General features: G+C 37.1%; 1 protein-coding gene and 1 non-coding gene across 2 annotated transcripts; both read right to left on the bottom strand.

Annotated features, from left to right (window-relative positions):
- Positions 1-10,420: 10,420 nt before the first annotated feature.
- TRNAL-CAA (transfer RNA leucine (anticodon CAA)) lies at positions 10,421-10,504 on the bottom strand. Its single transcript has one exon. It is a non-coding gene; the product is annotated as a tRNA-Leu (tRNA).
- A 3,295-nt stretch (positions 10,505-13,799) lies between these two features.
- On the bottom strand, positions 13,800-14,840 carry LOC114712575 (uncharacterized). The gene has a single exon (XM_028897125.1). The coding sequence runs from the start codon at positions 14,838-14,840 to the stop codon at positions 13,800-13,802; it is 1,041 nt and encodes a 346-aa protein (XP_028752958.1).
- Positions 14,841-20,727: the final 5,887 nt, after the last annotated feature.

Raw genomic sequence — 20,727 nt, 5'->3', positions numbered from 1 at the left:
TTGTCTAATGTCACTTGCAAATGGTATACGAAACCATACTTGGACAGCTTCTCTAGGTAAATCAGTCCGCATGCAAATGGACTATTTTTAGTTGTAAATATTTGTATGTATGTTGCAAATTGTGTAATGTCACTTGCAAACGGAGATTCCCCTGCCTGTCCACTGACGGACAGCTTCTTCGGGTGAAGGTCGTCATATGTAAATGGACTGATTACAGTTGTGAATATATATATGTATGTTGCCAATTGTCTAATGTCACTTGCAAATGGTATACGAAACCATACTTGGACAGCTTCTCTAGGTGAATCAGTCCGCATGCAAATGGACTATTTTAGTTGTAAATATTGTATGTATGTTGCAAATTGTGTAATGTCACTTGCAAACGGAGATTCCCCTGCCTGTCCACTGACAGACAACTTCTTCGGGTGAAGGTCGTCATATGTAAATGGACTGATTACAGTTGTGAATATATATATGTATGTTGCCAATTGTCTAATGTCACTTGCAAAGGTATACGAAACCATACTTGGACAGCTTCTCCAGGTGAATCAGTCCGCATGCAAATGGACTATTTTTTAGTTGTAAAATTTGTATGTATGTTGCAAATTGTCTAATCTCCTTGCAAATGGGCCCTTGCACACCTGTTCACCCACGGACACCTCCTTCAGTATGAGTAGGTCAGATGCAAATGGATTATTTATAGTTGTGAAAATATGCATGTATGGTGCGAATTGTCTAGTCCCACTTGTAAATGGGCTGTCCCACACTTAAGTAAGATGCATGCATCAGGTGAATCAGTCCACATGTGAAGCCAAGTATGTGTCTTGCAAATTAGCTAGTCCCCCTTGCCAATATGATCTGACGGATTCCACGTGTGAATATAGGTATGTATTTTAAAAATAGGCTAGTTCCCCTTGCAAATGCGCTCTCCCGCACTTGTTCCCTCACGGACACATGCTTCAGCTGGACCAGTCGACATGTGAACGGACTGATTCCACGTGTGAATATCGGTATGTGTTGTGCAAATTGGCTAGTTCCCCTTGCAAATGCGCACCCTGTTCAGGTCAAGGACGGCACATGTAAATGGACTGATTACAGTTGTGAATATATGTATCGGAGTAGCAAATTCCCTAGTTCCTCATGGAAATGGACACCTTATTCAGGTGAAGGAGGGCACTTGCATATTTAAGAGGACACGTTGTTCAGCAGATGAACGACACTTGTGAATGCTCTAATTGCTGTTGTTAACTTATTTGTCTCTCTTGCAAATTGTCTAATCGTTCGTGCAAAGGTCTAATCCCTGATGTAGGTTGTTCAGTTGGAAATGGATGAACATTTGGTGTTAATTCCTGTTTTTTTTGGTGCAAATTCCCTAATTTTTGTTGTTAACCGTACATCTAATGAAAGTAAACAAGTAGTGATAATATGAATCCATCAAAACAGTCTTCATTAACATCGTTTGTATGCACAACATTTTAGTCCGCATAAAGTGTTCACAACAACAATTACAGTGCTTATCAGCAAAAACTACAAGGTAGGAATTTGATCAGTCATCGCTTTCTCTTGCGTTGTCTGTTAATGTGGTCAAGGTGTTTGGTAACAGCATCTGACTTGATGTTTCTTTGATGCGTCACGAGCCACCACAATAGCTCACACCGTATAGATGTGTATTGATCCTATGGGACAACAACAACTGTTCTCAGTAAGTTGACACAAATGCATGATGTCATTAATATATAATTCAACACCTACCGCTGTATAATAAGGCATGGTGAATAGAACTCCATCCTTCTCTTGTGGGTTGGGCCACTCTCTTAGATATGTGATGACATGAACCCCACAATCATCACTGAAAAAATGAACACATCACTATGCTGGCTTATGTATGTCGATTATAATTTATGACAAATAACTTTCAGTGAACAAAAGACTCACGTATTGTCTTGAACATGAACCGTGGGATACAAGATGTCATTGTTTGAATCTGGGTTGGCCAACCCCTCCAGCTCAGGCTTCACTCTCCTTAGTATTTCAATGAAGTGTGCCCTCTACACAATTACAGATGATTATCACACAGGGGATACTATGGTTGTCCAACACAAAAGTAGCAGAATAATTACACCACTTACAAAAGTTTGCGCCATCATTTGCTGCCCCTTTAATGCTGGATCAGACTTATTCTTCTTCTTTTGGTGCTTCATTGTATCCTCACCACCACGCAGAGAGTCCAGCACATAAAACTTTAGTGTGCTCGGTTCAAACACAAAGCAAAACCAATGCAGTGCAAACACAACAGGTGCAAATATGTATTCACATTCAGCCAAATTGTATCCCACGTGTTGGGGAAGTAGTTCTTTCAGGTGTTTGTCCACTTGCCATGCTGTGTGTTGCTGCACCATCCTTGCCTATCACAACAGCAAATTGCACAGCAATGCAAATTGTCAGTGAAGAAACTGTATCGATAACTTTATTGCACAATTTAAAGCATTGATCCATTAACAGGGGATAGCACTAACCGTGAAATCTGCATCAAATATGTGTCTTTTAACCGCAGAGGCACTCTCATGTTGGTCAGCGTTCAAGGTGTGGGCAATCAGAGTCATGATCTGTAGAATAAAGGAGCAGGAAAATTAAATTAAAATTGTGGCACATTCCATATATGGCCACTTTGATGTAACTTGAATAGGTGCACGTACCCTGTTGCTTATCCACCTTCTGGGACCCAGTGCTTGTAGGTCTGATCGTGTTGCCAAATGCCCAAACATATCTACCATGACCCTACAACAAATATGAAAGTGAAAATAAGTAGTCAGTGTTGCATAGTAGTATTATTCACAGGCTGTCTTTTCCATAATAACTGACTATACTTACTCTTGAGCCTCATCTGGTTGACACCACTCAGTACACACAGTATAAAATGCATCCCTGTCACTCATTTTCACCTTTCTGCCATAAGTAGACATGTAAGGAGATTTAACTGCTGGGACTTTACGTCTACTTGACCTCCTTGTGGGTAGCTGCACTGCTTTGCCCACCATTTTCCTTCTTCCGTTTGAGCTGCCTGTTCATCTTCAGTATCCTTATCTGCAGCTTCATCTTCTCTCACATTGTCGTTCTCGTCTTCATCTTCCTCTTCTTCTTCTTCTTCTTCTTCTTGCTGTTCATCATCATGCAATTTGTCACCACTTTCATGTGTTTTTCTCCCTCTCTACAGTCATAACTTCATCATGTTGTGGCCACTCATTTTCATCCTCCTCAGTGTGGTGTTCTTTTCCTTCTTCTTCATTGCCTCCCCGGTTAAGAAGTTTATTTTCCAGCTTAACTAATTCATCACAAACTAAGTTTTGAATCTTGGTCATCTCATTGTTCAATGTGTTGTTGAAATTGAGCCAAAACTCCTTAATGTCCTGCACATTGTAAATGTATGTCATCAAACAGATATTAAGTCTCACCAACAGACATTATCACATTGGTATTACTCACCGGATGATGGAAACTTGTACTGCTCCCCGGTTGTGTTGACTCATTCACTTCAGCAGCGGGTGGACTGTAGAAAATGCCATGTCGACTCTCCTTTTCCGCATCAATTCTCCTCTTCACAGCCTTATCATCCCAATGTCTGACGGCGTCTTTGTCTTTTGGTTCACCTCCCTGTAGAGGGAACCTTTGCAGGAAGTGCAACTGCAGAGAAAGAAAAAATATGACTCAAAAATCAAATTACATAATACATCAACAGTTTAATGTTCAAAGCATATCCAACAGGGCATATTTTGTAAGGAAATATGCAAGTACCAATAAAAAGTAGATGCACCCTCCGACGACTCTGGCACTCTCGGTCTGTCCTTCCTTACTGCTCCTATTGTACCGTTTAATTTCCTCACTGAGCTCGTCAAGCACAAAGGAAGCCCAGTCAAATTTTTTCCAGTTATTTTCTGTGCAGGCCATTACTTTTAGCACCTTGTCACTCACACTTGCACTTCCCGTGGGACAAAGAAGAGTGCCCACTGTGAAAAGAACAAAATAGAATTCAAAGTTTCCATCTTCTTCATCACTCTTTATCTTCTCCGCAATTTGAGAATATGTCAGTGGAGTATAGTCCTTCTTCAGCTCATTTACTTCATCCTTGAAGCCATCCAACTTCACTTTGGAGCCCTTATCTGGTAACCCAAGAACCCTCCTAACATCTGTACACGTGACCTTCTTTGTCTTCCCCCTTATGGTAATTTGTTTACTTGGGGGGTCATATGCATGAATCAACTCCAGACATAAATCTCTGGGCAGCTTATTCAAAGTAATACCAAGAAGATGACCAAACCCCATTTCTTCTACCTTGCGCTTTAAATTTTCTTTGCCATTTATAAACTTTGCCACTTCCTTGAATTTTGTGGGGGAGCACCGAGTAGAAAATGGGGACACATATTTCTCCTTCTTCTTCTTCTCCTCTATCAGCTGTTCCTCCTTCTTCCTGTACGGCTCCCTGTCAGCATCACTCATCTCCCTCCAAATTGCTGAAGCCGCATCTGTGATTGCTCCCATATTTCCATGCATCTCCTGCTTCTTTTGCTCCCAATATTCTCCCTTGAATACTTTCCAGCCGGTAACTTGTGCGTCCTTTTTTCCCATCTTCTTCCTGTATCCAATAATCACAAAGTCATTAGTTAGTACATTAAACAGCAACATTCATACCATCCAACATTTCTTGTAACATAAACCCGGAAATTATATACACACTAATTATTATTGTTAAATCCTTAACTTGTCATACGACAGGACATCAAATTGTTACATGCAGGTTAACTGGATAATGACACCATTCTTCGTGTAAATTAGCTAACATTCATTGTCAGGCCACAAAAGATCAGATTCCAACTAACATTAAATTATGCAACAGAGGTGGTTAATTAACTACTTTTTCATGTCAATTCCCTAACTTTCACACTCCAACACAGATCAAACAATTACACCGGCGAACAGTCAAAATTCTGCTAATTGCTCATGTCAATTGCCTAATTTTCCCTGTGAGGCCGCTGCAAACCACATTCCCACAAACATGCAATTATGCAGCAGAGGTGGTTAATTAACTAATTGTCGAGGTAAATTTCCTAACTTTCTCAGTCCAGCACGCATCAAACAGTTACACATAAGCTAAGTGGAAATCCAGCTCACTGGTGGTGTCAATTGCCTAATTTTCCCTGTGAGGCAACTGCACACCAAATTCCCACAAACTTAGTGGGTAATTTACTGATTCTCCATGTAAATTTCCTAACTTGACAGATTCAACAAAAATATGAAACCGTCAGACAGGAGCTACGCGGATAATCCCCTAAATCCTCGTGTCAATTGACTAATTTCTCCTGTGAGGCCCGCTACGGATCACATGCCAACAAACATGAAATTTTGAATTGCCAGTTGTTACTTTACTGATTTTTCATGTAAATTCCCTAACTTCCAGAGTCCACCACACATCAACCACTTAAACAGAAGCTAAGTGGAAATTCACCTAATTGCTCGTCTCAATCACCTAATTTTCCCTGTGAGGCCGTTGCAAACGACATTCCCACAAACATGCAATTATGCAGCAGAGGTGGTTAATTAACTAATTTTCGAGGTAAATTTCCTAACTTTCTCAGTCCACCACGCATCAAACAGTTACACATAAGCTAAGTGGAAATCCAGCTCACTGGTGGTGTCAATTGCCTAATTTTCCCTGTCAGGCAACTGCACACCAAATTCCCATAAACTTAGTGGGTAATTTACTGATTCTCCATGTAAATTTCCTAACTTGACAGATTCCCGGAAACATGAAAACTGTTTGACATAAGCTAACTGGATAAACCCCTAATTCCTCGTGTCAATTTCCTAATTTTCCTTGTGAGGCCACTACAAATCAGATTCCAACAAACATAGCTGGTAATTTACTGATTCTTCGTGTAAATTGCCTAAGTTGACAGATATATGCACACATGAGGTTGTCACATGCAACTGGTTAGTCAACTAATTCTTCACGTCAATTGACTAACTCCCATTGTTAGCCCACAAAATCTCACATTCCAACAATCAACGGGATAAACCAAACAAAACAAACTCATTTGCCTAATCCATACGACAACATTTGCCCCTCCCATTCTTTTCCTTATTCCTGCAAAATGCCTACAAACACTATAGCAATGCAGTTAACTACCAACACTAATTTTTCCCTAAATAATTAATAACTTTCTTACTTAGCCCCCACACAAACTCTTCATGCTACACTCACAAGCGTTCGCTCACTAAATCAGGAGCATTTGCTAAAGGGCAGTCAGGGAAATGGCCGAACACTATGTGACACATTGGTAATCATTCCTGGGTTAGAACCTAAATGTCATTACCAAACACACCCACCTTTCAGTGGGTCATTCCTCCTTAACCTACCATGAAAACAAAATCCAAGAAATCTACTGCATTTAACGGGGACCGCGAAGCTTACCAAATGGAAATCAGTGACTTCTTCTCGCCCTGCTTCTTCCTTCTTTGTCGATAGCCTTGCAAGTTTCCTCCTTTGTCGGCCTCTTCTTATTCTCCTTCCGCTTCTAGTGATTACCACGAACCCGCAGATTGAAGCTGATGGAATTTTTGGGGGCCACGTCGAACACTTTTCGCAGATTGCGAGAGGCAGGAATCTTCCCACAGAGGTAGCACGTTCGCAGTCGGGAGAGGGCAGATTTTTCGTAGAGTGGTAGCACGTTCGCAGACCGAGAGACGCAGCAGTTTTCCCAGAGTGGTTGCACGTTCGCAGAGCGGGAGAGGGAACACTTTTCGCACACGGGTTACGTTCGCATATAGAGAGAGAGCGGGAGGACTTTTGACCGTCGCTTTTTGCCTTATTTTCAAATTTCAGCGGAAGTAAAATGAGGGGCAGTGGCGTCATTTCGCTTGTGGAATTAATATCAGATTGGCCCCTTGGTCCTGCAGTGAGATTTCAGAATGTTTTGGAGGCTCTTTGAGATTATTTGTCTTCTGCGGTCCTACAGTGAAATTTTCTCTTTTTTTTTATCATTTCATTTTTAGATTTGTAATTACCAGAAAGGATTAATCTTATCACTTTTTCTAATGTACCTTTATATTTTTTATTACTTTTTAAATATAATTTAATATGTTATGTGACTACTGTAGACTGTAGTAACCACTTAAACCTTTTGATTTTGGTGTTAAATAAAAATTTAAAGAAAATTATTTTTCAATTTTCAATCAAAAAATATTATTTTTTATTTCAGTATTTCAATTGAACAATGTGCCTTCACAATAAATATAAAATTATACTAAGATAAATAAGTAAACAACGCAATGCTTGATAAAAAGTACAAATAAACAAAGAAGCAAACGTAAAATAGGGAAAGGACACTATTACTCAACCTTAGCCTGATTTATTCCCTATTTTACTTAAATGAGGGTAAAGATGTGAAGTGTGATTTTGTAAAAATTAAAATCGAAAATTAGAGTATCTACTTTTTGCAAAATCAATTTTTCTGGTTTTTGAAATGATTTTTATTACGATTACTTTAGTAGGATAAATGAATGTTTTATATCGTCTAATCCTAACGTAGTTGACCAAAAATGGAGACCTTAAAATTTTTAGATGTTGACAACATTAAACATTCTCAAACACTGAATAAGTGATGACATGGGCAAAATAATTTGACGTTAGCAATACTAAAGTTCAATAACTGGAAAAAATACTTTGTAAAATTAAGAGATTAAACAAGTTGAAGATTAAAAATACACTTCTTTTTTTCCGATTAGATATTTTTATATAGCAACCAAAACACCTGATGATAATTGAAAACATTTTTTTTTTATAGAAATTAAACTATTTGCACGATATTTTTTTTTTTTTTTTGGGTGGGGACCAAGGCAGATCTCAAGATTACTTTGTAATGTCGACATCGTTGGTCATTGTTTTGACATACGCCAAACATCCCGTTGTCTCTTCTTCTTGCACAATTCATTCTTCTTCTTTCTGTATAATAAACATAATCTGTGATTGTGAATGCTCTCTCTTCTCTCTCTCTCTCTCTATTTCATAGTTTCTGTGCATTGTGAAGATCCTCTTTACCTCTCTTTCCCACATTCATCAGTATCTCTTCTTCCCTTGCTGCCTTACGTTTCATGTAGTCCTTCTCCTTCACATGTGAAATCAAACCCTAATTTTCTATATGTGGAAGGAAATTTAATTGGATGTGTTTCCTTGACTACAGAAATGAGTGTGGCAAGGAGAGGTAAGGAGGTTCTTCAAAACGCACATTCCCCAGCTTTGGCGTTGTGCAGCGGGGCGGTTTTGATTAAGTCAGGTGTGAATGGATTCTTTAACTTTTTTTTTTTTTTACCAGAGAAATGGATTCTTTAACTTTAGTTTTAAATTGGACTGGACTCGTGTATTTTGATAGAATTTAAAATAAGTTGATTATTCGTTACTGATAAATAATATGATTTTGGTTATTTATATTGATCTATTGATTGATATGAGGTTCTGAAAGAGATAAAATTGAAGTACTTGGTTGAGAAAGTATATCTAAGGGTAGGCAAGGCAATTAATCTCTTGAATATTTCAGGTGGGGTTGTTGTTTCATATTTTGTGAGTTACAGTATGTTGATTAAAACTTAGTCTAAGAGTGTTTTTGAGAATTATTATGCTTAATCAGTTTTGTGTGATGTGATATAAGCTCTAGTCTTTAATACAGGAACTAGTTAATTAATTTAAATAAATTAAAAAAATTAGTTAAATTAGTTATTTGTAATAAATATGAGATGATTTTCATAAAGTATCTTTTTAATCATGATTACCCTTAGATAAAAACTCCCTTAATATGTGTAATATGGATACTTTAGAGAATGCATTGTAAATTTAGGAGATAAAGTAGATTGAAATTTTAGTTTCAACCAGCTCTTATATTAAGAATTGGAGGTGATATATTTTCTTAAATGAATACTAGACTCCAAAAATATATTTTTCCGGTTCTTAATATAAGACCTAATTAGAAGGTTGATCTCTTGTTTCTTATATTTATCAATTCTTTTCTAAATTACTCATATTAAATAATTAAATACCACAATAATACTTATTACTCATTGATAATACACCTATATAATTTATAAAATGAGGGAGTACTTATTACTCATTAATTCCACACATACATCAATTCTACCATTTGATATTTTTAATAAAATAATTTAAAACATTTTTTGAAATGTCAGTTTTTCAAAGAAATTTTAACTGAGGATATTTTGGAAAATATATATCATATTTATGATTACTACCTAATTTAATTAACTTTTTTAATTTAATCAAAATAGTTAAATAGGTCTTATATTAAATATCAGATGAGTATAACTTCTCAGATAGACATTAAAAGCCAAGCAGTTCCTCATATTTAAATATTCAAGCACGTCAATCTTGCAAGAATTTTTTTCATTTTTGGGTTGCATTGAAAAATGGAGCAAGAGAAATGTAGCCGATATACTACAAATGAATCCAAGACTTCTAAAGTTTTTTATGCATGAAGTTTGTCCAAAATTCAATACAAACTATCTCTACCTTATATTGTATATGTTTTTTGTTTTAAATTTTGAAAAGGGACAATTATATATAACCACAACTTTAAAAGAATAAGAAAAAATTCCCCGACAAAGAATCTTGAAATTACAATATTTCAATTTTAAAAGAAAATTTTGAAAAAAATGCCACTAGTGAGGGGTTCAAAATTTTAAAAAGTAAAAGGTCATGAATTTCAAAATTCTAAGTTGGATTTACTTTCTTTTATGTTATTTTGAAGTGTTAGGTATCTGAATTAAAATATTATAATTTTAAGATTCTCCCAAATAGCCACTTTTCGACCCTAGTCCTAAACCTAATTAATTAAAGGAAAAATGGAAAGTAAAAGTTTCATTGAAATCGTAATTTCATTCAAAATATCATTGGATACTAAACAATTACTAGTCAGGGGTTCAAATTATTTTTTTAAAAATAAAAGGTCTTGAATTTCAAAATTCTAAGTTGGATTTACTTTCTTTTATGTTATTTTGAAATGTTAGATACCTAAATTAAAATATCGTAATTTTAAGATTCTCCCAGATAGCCAGGCTTTGAGCCTAGTCCTAAACCTAATTAATTAAATGAAAAATGTAAAGTACAAGCTTAATTGAAACTGTAATTTCATGTAAGATATCATTGGAAGCTAAACAATTTTTTTTTTCTTTTTTTTACTATACCCCTCTTTTGGGTGATGGGATGTTTTTTGATTTCAACATCTCATTCCCTTATCTCCTTAGCATTGAAGGCAAGGATTCATCATGGGCCTAATGCTGGCGGACTATCAAAATGGATCTATTTTGATTTATACTTGGGCCTTGAATATTACAAAATGCATGGAAGAAATGGCAAAACCGTCAGAAGTGGGATTTGAACCCACGCCCTCTCTCGAAGATCAGAACTTGAGTCTGGCGCCTTAGACCACTCGGCCATCCTGACTTGATGTTAGTTGCGGAGAAGGTACTTGTATGTTTTATACAGCGTTGGTAAATTTAAACATATATGTTTTTTGGGACCGGAATTCATGATTCATATTAGTAACATACTACATCCGGTACTAATTATAAGAGCTAGTTAATTAATTTGAGAAGATTAAAAAAATAAGTTAATTTAGTTATTTGTAATAAATAGGTGGTGTTTTTCCTAAAATATCTTTACTAATTAAGTGTGTTGGCTATAACTACTATTATTAGAAGGATTATCTTAGAAAAAAATGCATAAATATTAGAGATAAAGTGGATTGGGGTCTTATATTTAGGACTAAAATAAAAATTAAATAAGATCTTATATTAAAGACTAAAAGTATTATAATAAGAATGATACTCGAGAGTTTGCCATGTAACATTAAACATTGGAAAAATTGACTTTTTTTTTTTTGGTAATAAAAGGAGTAGAGCTCAAAGCTAAATACTAATTCTACGGGGAGTCAACACTCCCTCTCTGTCATTCCTCATCTGACTCTCAATCTCTTCCGGAGGCTGGTTCCAAATCTTTCTCTGTTGCGATTGTTTTCTCCCCATCCAGGCTAATTTATCCGCGCAGTAGTTTCCTTCCCTATAGACATGCTTTAAACTGATATTCCAGTCCCTAGTAAGCAGTTCTCTGATTTTTAAATACACGTTTTGACAGTCTTCCAGAATTTCATTCTTCTCCAGCGCCATAATTAACTTCCTTGAGTCGCTCTCCACTTCTATCTTCTTGAATCCCAGGTCCCAACAAAGTTTCAGCCCCTCGTAAAGTCCTATTGCTTCAGACTCTAGAGCTTCGACCCAGCATAGCCTCATAGTAAAACCACCTAGCCATTCTCCACAGTCTCCTCTTATTATGCCTCCACATCCTGCATCATTCCTTGCCATCCACGATCCATCCACATTCAGCTTGCACCAGTTTGTCAGGGGAGCAGTCCACCCAACTCGTATCTCGCAGGTTTCTTTTTCTGTGTAGTTACCTTCGTTCCATCGTTTGTTGTAATGCTCTATGTGCTGAGTGATTAAGGATGCTGCATTATGTTTCATCTCGAATTCCTCATCATGTAGGCTCAGGTTCCTCCATTTCCACGCATACCAGCAGCCAACTGCAAATATTTCCGGTCCCCATCTTCCTTCTTGCCTTTTTCGATCTGGTTTGATGTTCTGCAGAATCCAGTTCTTCTGTGACTTGGAGAAAAAAGGTCTCCAAATTTTTTGCGGGACGATTTTTCTCCAGACATGATTTATGCACGGGCAGTCTCTGAGTGTATGTAAAATGCTTTCTGTTTCCATTTTACATCTTCCACAAACCGCATTTGCACCACTCCATTTGCTTGTGAGTTGCCCTGTTGGTAACCTTCCGTGCATTGTCATCCACATGAACACTTTAACTCTCTCCGGGACTTTTAGTTTCCATAAGTACTTCCATTTGGCTCTTGCTCTTTCATCTCTTCTCTGGTGTAGCCAGTTATAGGCACTTGACGTGGACAAGAGGCCGCTTTTGTTTAGTTTCCATTTTAGTCGTCCTTCCTCCCTTTGTATGTTTCTCTTAAAATCTTCCCACACTCTTGTCATTTCTTTCCACAGACTGGAGTCGCTCCCTTTGACTATTGGTTGATCCCCTTCTTCTTGTTCCCTACCGTACTTGCCTTTTAAGACTTCTACCCACAGGTCACGCGGCTCTTGCTCCATCCGCCAGAGTAGTTTGAGGATAAATGCCTCATTCATAGCTTTTAATGATTTGATTCCCATGCCCCCTTCCATCTTCGGTCTGCACAAAGTGTTCCATGCGATGGCATGCCATTTTCGCTCTCCGTTTTGTTCTCCCCATATAAAGTTTCGCTGTTCTTTTTCAATGTCATCTATGATTCCTTTAGGAATCTTTCCATGTTGCATAGGATACATTGACATTGAGCTAGTCACCGATTTGACCAGTGTGAGTCTTCCCGCCAGCGAAAGGCTCTCAGCTTTCCAACCTCCAAGTTTCTTCCTGATCTTCTCTACAATGTGCTGAAATTTATCTCTTCTTCTCTTTGGAGATGAGATGTTGGCCCCCAAGTATTTCCCCAGCTCTTCCACTTCCTTGAAATTACTTCTGCCGCAGATCTCCTTTCTGGTTCGTCCGTCCACGTTTGGGGAGAAGTAAATGTAAGTCTTTCCTTCATTTAGTTTATGCCCTGAGCAGTCTCCAAATTCCTGAAAACAATCAAGTATTAATTGCACTTGTTTAGTGTCAGCCTCTGCAAATAAAACAAGATCGTCAGCAAACATCATATGAGAAATAATGGGTCCTCTTTGACCAGCTCTCATTCCTCTCCAGTGTTTCTCTCTCACTCGATCAAGTATCATGTGGGTGAGTTTTTCCATGCTTAGCACAAAGAGGTAGGGGGAGAGTGGGTCTCCTTGTCTCAATCCTCTGGAGGTGTTGAACGGTTCCAGTTTGTCTCCATGCCAGAGTATCCTGGTTTCTGGGGTTTGAACACAAGCCATAATTCTTTCGACCATGCTGTCCGGGCATTTTAATTCTTTCAAGATTTTCTCTATGAATCTCCAGTTAATTCTGTCATATGCCTTCTCTAAATCTACCTTGATTGCCATAAAACCTTTCTTTCCTTTCTTTTTCTTCATTGAGTGCACCATCTCATTGACAATAATTATATTGTCCTGTATGTTTCTGCCAGGTACAAAGCTCACTTGGAAGGGGCACACAATTTTTTCCATGACTAGTTTGAGCCTTTGAACAATGATCTTGGATAAGCATTTATAGGTCACATTGCAAAGTGAGATAGGCCTTAATTGAGTCACTCTTTCCGGGTTCTCTACCTTTGGTATAATCGCTACAAGTGTGGAGTTCACCTGTTTGATGTTCATCGGATTGTACCACAGGTTCCTAACTGAGTTCTTAACACTTTCCCCCACAGTTTCTGGAAGAATATTGCAGGATATCCATCCTCGCCAGGAGCTTTGAGAGCTCCAATCGCAAACATTGTTCTTCTAATTTCCTCATCATTAATTCCATCGCAGATGTTGCTCCATTCATTTTCTGTCACACTCGGCCAAGTATGTTTCGTTTGGGGCCAGGGTCTCTGATGGTTTTCCTCCTTGAAAAGGTTCTGGAAGAAATTGTTAACCAAATAGCCTGTGTTCTCTCTGCCTTCTATCCACTCATTTTCTTCATTTTTCAGGACATTAACTCTATTCCTCCTCCTCCTTATTCTGGTTTTTGTATGGTAATAGGTGGTGTTCCTATCCCCATCAATTAGCCACTACGTTCTAGCTTTCTGGAACCAGAGTAATTCCTCCTCATCTAGTAGTTTTCTTAGGTCCTCTTGCAGCCTTCCTTCCAATCTGTCTAGAAACGGATTATGTCGGTAGTGCAGAGATCGCTGAATGCCTTCTAGCCTTCTTAGAATCTCGGCTTTTCTTCTAGCAATATGCCCAAACACATTAACATTCCAGTCAAGCAGTTTAGGTTCAAGCTGTTTCAAGTTTTGCCAGACCATTCTTGGTTGCTCCCAATTTTTTTTAACCACTTTTCTAAAGTCTTCATGTTTCATCCAACAAGCTTCAGACCTGAAGGGTCTGTTTCTTCTCACTTCCAATTTCTCTTCCATGAAAACAAGCAGCGGATGGTGGTCAGAATTAAGTCTTGGTCCTACCCTTAACCAGGCCTCTCCAAACAGATTCCTCCAATGTTGATTGCATAGTCCACGGTCAAGACGTTTGAACAGTCTATTTCCATGCGAAGTTAGAGGGCCTCGCCAAGTCATATTGGGCCCCTCAGCACCCAAGTCAATTAGTCTACATTTCTCAATGTTCTCACTAAACCTCCGACATTTTCTCTCATCTATTTTTCCACCTCTCCTTTGTTCCTTTTCATCCCTTATATCATTAAAGTCACCCAGTAAAAGCCACGGTCCTGTATTCCTGTTCGCCAGAATTCTTAAACATTCCCATAACTCTTTTCTTTCCTGTTCCCTCGGGCTTGCATAAATGGCTGTAAGATTCCAAGTGCATCGTCCTATTCCTGTCACCTGACAATGAATGTATTGCTTGTTTTGTGCGATGACAGAAACATTTATCATATCATCCTTCCAGAGAATCCAAATTCCCCCGGATAGCCCACGAGCTTCCTCAATTATCTGGTGTTTAAAACCCAAGTTTTTAATCACTTTTTGAGCTTTACTACCGCTGCATCTTGTTTCCACCAAAATCACCATGCTTGGTTTGTAACGTCTCATGAGTTCTTTTAGAGCGTTGCCAAAGTCTCGTCCGGCGGCTCCTCTAGCGTTCCATGCAATAATCATCTTAAAATTTAAGGGGTGAGACAGGAGATCACTTACCGTAACTCGTGTCTTCCTTCCTCTTCTCGTGACCCATTCTTCCTCTTCTCTTCGAGTTGGTCTAGTCTATCTGGTAGGTCCATACCTTCCATTATCTCATCATCATCTGGTGGTGGTTTTTCTTCCTCACAGCCCATTGCTTCATCAGCATCAATTGGGAGTGAGTCAAGAAAATTATCCACAATGTGATCTTCGGTTCCATCTCCTCTATTTTCTGGTGGCCCACCATGCATCTTACAACCCTGTTCTATTTGGTTCTCCTCTCTTGGGCCTAATTGTATTTCATTCGGTCCAACCCCTTGCTCCCCCTTTTCAACATCTTGGTCCATTTGTTGTAGCCCACTTCTTTCCATTTTCTTACAGTCTCTCCTTTTTCTTCACTCCCCAGATGCCTATTTTTTAACATTTCGGCAGATCCATTTCCTTTTCCTCTGTTTTTCCGTTCCCTCACAGCTTTTCCTTTCCCCTCATGTGTGTCCATATTTCCTTTTTTCTCTTTCTCCTTCTGAGCATTCGAAACTTCCGTCGGAGGTCTTTGTACCCTCCCTTCCTCCTTTTCCTCTTCTCCATTCACTTCCTCAACCTCTAGCGCCGCATACCTCGAGGTATAGGTCTCCTTACTTGTCCCTTTCTTCACTGACACATTCTGACCTTCTTTCTGCACTGGCCGCCTTCCCCTCCTTGTCAGTTGTACCTTCATCCATTCACCAAAACAACTTTCCTGTTCATTTTCCGATGACCTGTTCTCTCCTTCTTTGCGAGCGTTCTTACCGGAAGCTCCTTCATTCTGTGTGTTTTCCTGTACTGCCGGTTGCTTGCTAGGGCAGTGTTCCTGGTCATGGCCGAATCTGCCGCAATGGTAGCATATAATTTGAAGGCCCTCATATTCAATCTTAAGTCTGTTTCCATCAATGGTATATGAGCCCAACAGGGGAGCATTCAGATCGACTTCAACACACATTCTCGCGTACATCGTTCTTGCCCTTGACAGAGTCATCTCATCTACTCTTAGTGTAGTTCCTATTTTGTTGCCCAGGTTGTAGAAGAATTTTCTATCGTAATAGTCTCCAGGGAGTCCCGGTAACCTAACCCATATGGCAACTTTTTGAATCTTTTCGTTCCATGGGTTGAAATTTCGTTTCCATGTTTGAACCGTGAGATAGCTATTTTGTACTATCCAGGGTCCTCCTTCCAGTGCCCAGAAAATAGTCATCCACTTCTTGAAAGGTAGCTATCATGTAACCGTTTCCTATCACTGATAAATCCACATTTCCTCCTTTCCCCCAAAGGAGCTGAACTTTCCTCCTTAGTTGCATGAAGCCGATGCTTCCTCCCAGCAGTTTCACGATGAGTGAGTTTTGCCAGCTCTGTTCTAACCTCTTTCGTTCCTTTTCTGTGAAGTTTATTTGTGGTCCTTGGTCAGTATCTATCACCGTGATTCCCTCCTTCATTGGAAAAATTGACTTTTAGTGGTACTAGGAGCCATATAATGAGTTCACTGCCAAAAAAAAAAAAGCGTTGACACTTAAAATTAAGTCACTATTAAAACTATATTTATAGACTAAGTCATGACACCTGTATTTATATTTTAACATGATATTAAAACAATGCATTATTTTGTTAACGTTTTTTCTTAAGTTATTACTTTGTTTCATTGGTTTAATTTGAGTGGTTAGTCTTGATTAGTTTAATGTGATTAGGGCAAGATAATGTGAGAGTTTGCTCCTCCTATTAAATTGTACTCATAATGTTCTTCTTTTTAAATGTGACTCTTATTTCTCAATCGTTCATCCCCCCCGGGCCCAAAAAAGCTTTTGCTTGTTGTAGCTTTTATATGCAAATGTGACATTTCTTTCGGTTGGGAGCCTATCTGATATGCGCTAGAATGAAACATGAGTTGCTGAAAAATATTACATTTGGTTGGATGAAAATAGATTGGAAGATTGAGCAATTTTACCATGTTACCTTTCAATGAAAAATATAATATTATTAAATAAAAATATGCTTTTTAATTAAAATATCCCCACATTGAAGCCCTTGTCTTTGACATTTGCCCTGTTTCTGCCGTAACAATAACAAGGGAGCAGACAGAGCAACTGTAATTTAACAACAACATTGCATCATGATCCGAGTTTGGATGCAAAATTGAAATTCATTTAATAAATTCCAATTGGCTTCATGTTATGTGGTTTTATCGATATCAATTGAAATGATAGATAAATTGGAATTTACGGACAACAATTACACTTTGCTCGCCAAGTTTATGCACAAAATTGAAAGCATTTAATAAATTACCATTGCGTTTCGTCATTTTAACAATGGGATATATTAATGTAAATTGGAACTTGTGTTGGCAAATTTCAATTCATTGTCATCAATTGGAATTTCTCTATCCAAATTCCAATTTCAGGCATGACATATCCCACTTTCACACAAAATTGCAAGTGACCTGAGCCATATTTGAGTGCTTTATTATGCTCTGTTTTCCCCCCCTTTTTGGCGGCAAGCAGAGTAAGTTTCTAACTCAAAAAAAGGTGACATAATATCAACACTTATGACAAGTAATGAACATATAGCTTATATGTACTTGATATATATGTACATAGTCATTACACTTGTGAAAAGCTCGAGCAATCTACAAATATCTAAGCTAATAGATTATTTATAATGATCTATCTAGTAGATGGAAGTTTAAGTAAAACATTACCAACACTCAAAACCAAAGCCATGACTAAGCAAGTACATCAATCATTGATCAAATGTTACCAGCAGTCCAAAACTCAAACTCCAAAACTGTGCCATGCATGCCTAAGGGAATGAGATGTCAGATGAGCATACTTACAGTCTTGCACAATTGAAGTGAGTGTGAGTGTGTGACTAACATATTGAGGGATTGGGACAAGGATGAGAGGACGAGACCAAGAGGGTTAAAGAAAGAAGAAGAATAAGCAGAAGAATGAAGAAGATTGCTCCAGTTTTCCTTTCAGCAAAAGAAGAAGGATGAGTCAGTGGTCTCTCTCTCTCTCTCAACATAACGATGATGATGATGATCTTCCCTTTAATCAACATTTCAGCGATAAATGGGTCATCGGCCATTTGAGGCGAGCAATTGAAAATTGGTCATCACCAAGACCAATTTTGGTGGGAACCCATTTTCATATGTTTAAAAGAAAAATCAATCGTTTCCCACCACTTCTTCGAACCAAGCGCTCGCTGCAAAGTGAAAAATTTTGATTTCCCATTTGCGTGCAGGATTTTCCTCCAACCAAACAGGCTCTTGGTATGGTGCAGCGGAAGAGAAAAGTTGTGGCAGTGACAAATAAATTGAGAGGTACCATGCTTATTAACAATGTATAATAAGAATGATGCTTATTAAATTAGCATTCTTATTTTCAGTTGCATTTTTCTATTCAACGACGAAGAAAAATTGGTGTATAGATGTTTTTTTCAATGTTGATCAATTAATTATTCGACCATAGCCAACTCTAACATGCGTTAGCGTCTTACTTTTCTGGCCTTGACTTTAGAGAGCTATATGAATGCATTTTGTGGATACAAATGCTGATATGTGTGTCTGTGTGTGTATATTGATGTACTACCTCCGGTCCTTAATATAAGACCCTATTTGACTTTTATTTTGGTCCTAAATATAAGACCCCAATCCACTTTGTCTCTCATATTTATACTTTTTTTTCAAAATAGTCCTTCTAATAATTGTAGTTCTATCCAATATAGTTGATTAGTAGGAATATTTTAGGAAAGACAACACCTATTTATTACAAATAACTAACTTAACTTCTTTCCTTAATCTCCTCAAATTAGCCAACTGGGTTTTATAATTAGGACCGGAGGTAGTATATATTGGGCTTAACTTGTCCGTTTTCGACATGGATTTATGTGATACTTGAAAGGTTATTAGGTGACTACAATTATATTTTGACTTTTATAACTTTGTCGAATAATGTTAACTAAAGAATTGTTTGACAGAGATTTTCAAAGTTTTTGTTTGTCTTTGTTTGACGGTATACCGATCATATTGTCAATTATCATTCCATAAACGGCATTTCAATTTGCTTTGAGGGAATATTTGCTATGGAATAGGAAAAAAGAGTAGGGTCCACCAACTTAACAATAAAATTTACACGAGATTTTTTCTTATTTATTTCTTCTAAATACAACATACATGTAACCCAAGTTGTTTGATAAGGCACAACACCTCAGTACAGTATAATAATGTCAAATAATAAATCATATAATACTCTGATTTAATGGCGAATTTAATGATGGATAACAATTCAAAAAAAAAATGTTACGAAGTAAAGCTTTAAAGGCATATAAAAGTTTTAAAAAAATTGAGGTGGATATTTGTAGGGTATTTAAGCATCTTATCCCTTACTAAATTACATAATTAGAGCTTATGTTATGTAATCTTTTAAATATTGTGTATTATTAGACTATATATAATTTATAAGTAATGCAATTTAGTTTAAAAAAATGACAACCCTAAATGCTTTAAAGTAGATTAGTAACATTTTTAATCTCTCTAAATTAGTTAATTGAGTTTTATATTAAAAACTAAAGTAGTATTAAGAAGGATGTGGTATTTTGCAATGGAGAATGATTTATCAAATAAAATTTGTATATCGCTTCCGGTTTTTGATATAAGACTTTGTTTGATTATTATTTTGGTTTTAAATATAAAATCCTAATCCATTTGTCTCTCATATTTATATATATTTTTTCAAAATAGTCTTTCTAATAATAGTAGTTTTAGCCAATATACTTGATTAACAGGAATATTTTAAGAAAGATAATACCTATTTATTATAAATACTAAGTTTAATTTTTTTTAATCTACTTAAATCAGTCAACTAGTTTTTATATTTAGGCTAAGAGGTAGTATAAAGCTATTTTTAGCAAGTTTTCAATTGCACAATCCACGTGCTGGTCAAGAAAAAATTTGCACAATCCTCCAAGCTAAGCGAGCAGGCTAGTCACCAATGCATTCGAGTGTCCACAGCATACAATTAACCTTTCTTCAATGTTGGTTGTTTGTTAAAAAATTCTAGTGATTTTTCTAAAATGTTTCGTCTTAGTTATTAAAAAATAAAGTGAATTGAAATTTTATATTTAGTATTAAAATAAGCATTTCTACTGGTTCATGCATTTATCATGGGAGGAGGGAGTTCTTTGGTTGAGAATTGTCTGATCAAAGACAAGGGTATATAATTGAAAAGGGAAAAAAAAAGAAGAAATTAATAGTCTTAAATTTTAAAAATGACAAATAAATAGAAACAACTTCTTTGAAAAACAATTGATAAAACTATAAGGAGGGAGTAAATTGCTAGTTTACGAATTATGGGTGTTTGTAACAAATTTCCAATTCAAGCAACACTTCCATTTATCTCTCCTAGTGCTGGTCAGGAGTTATTCCATCATATTCTTTAGGGACACAAATTTATGTTAATTTATTCATCCAAAGTAAAGATGAATGAGGTGGATATCAAGTAACTATAATCCTAAGAAAATTTATCTTATTTTTCAGTCCTTTGAAATCGGGGTTCAAATTCTCCTCAGAGATTTCTTTATTTTTAAAATATAGTTCTCTTTCTTCCATATTTTTCTCATTGTAATTGATATGTAAATAGATAACCAAAAGTAAAATATAACCAATGACAGTTGGATCAAATAGAGGATTAAGAAATTCAACATCTCTTACCACGATCCCAGTGGAAGAGGTTGGAGTTGTTTAAACACGACGTCCTGAATTTGAATCCATGTAAATGTAGAAAATATCATTGGAAGACAATCTCCGTTAATAATTTGATCTAGTTTGAATTTGAATTCAAAT

This window comes from Neltuma alba, unplaced genomic scaffold (assembly GCF_004799145.2).
Source record: "Neltuma alba isolate B1F8T4 unplaced genomic scaffold, ASM479914v2 tig00011375_pilon, whole genome shotgun sequence".
Taxonomy (NCBI): Eukaryota; Viridiplantae; Streptophyta; class Magnoliopsida; order Fabales; family Fabaceae; genus Neltuma; species Neltuma alba.
This window is presented reverse-complemented; position numbering and strand designations above follow the sequence as displayed.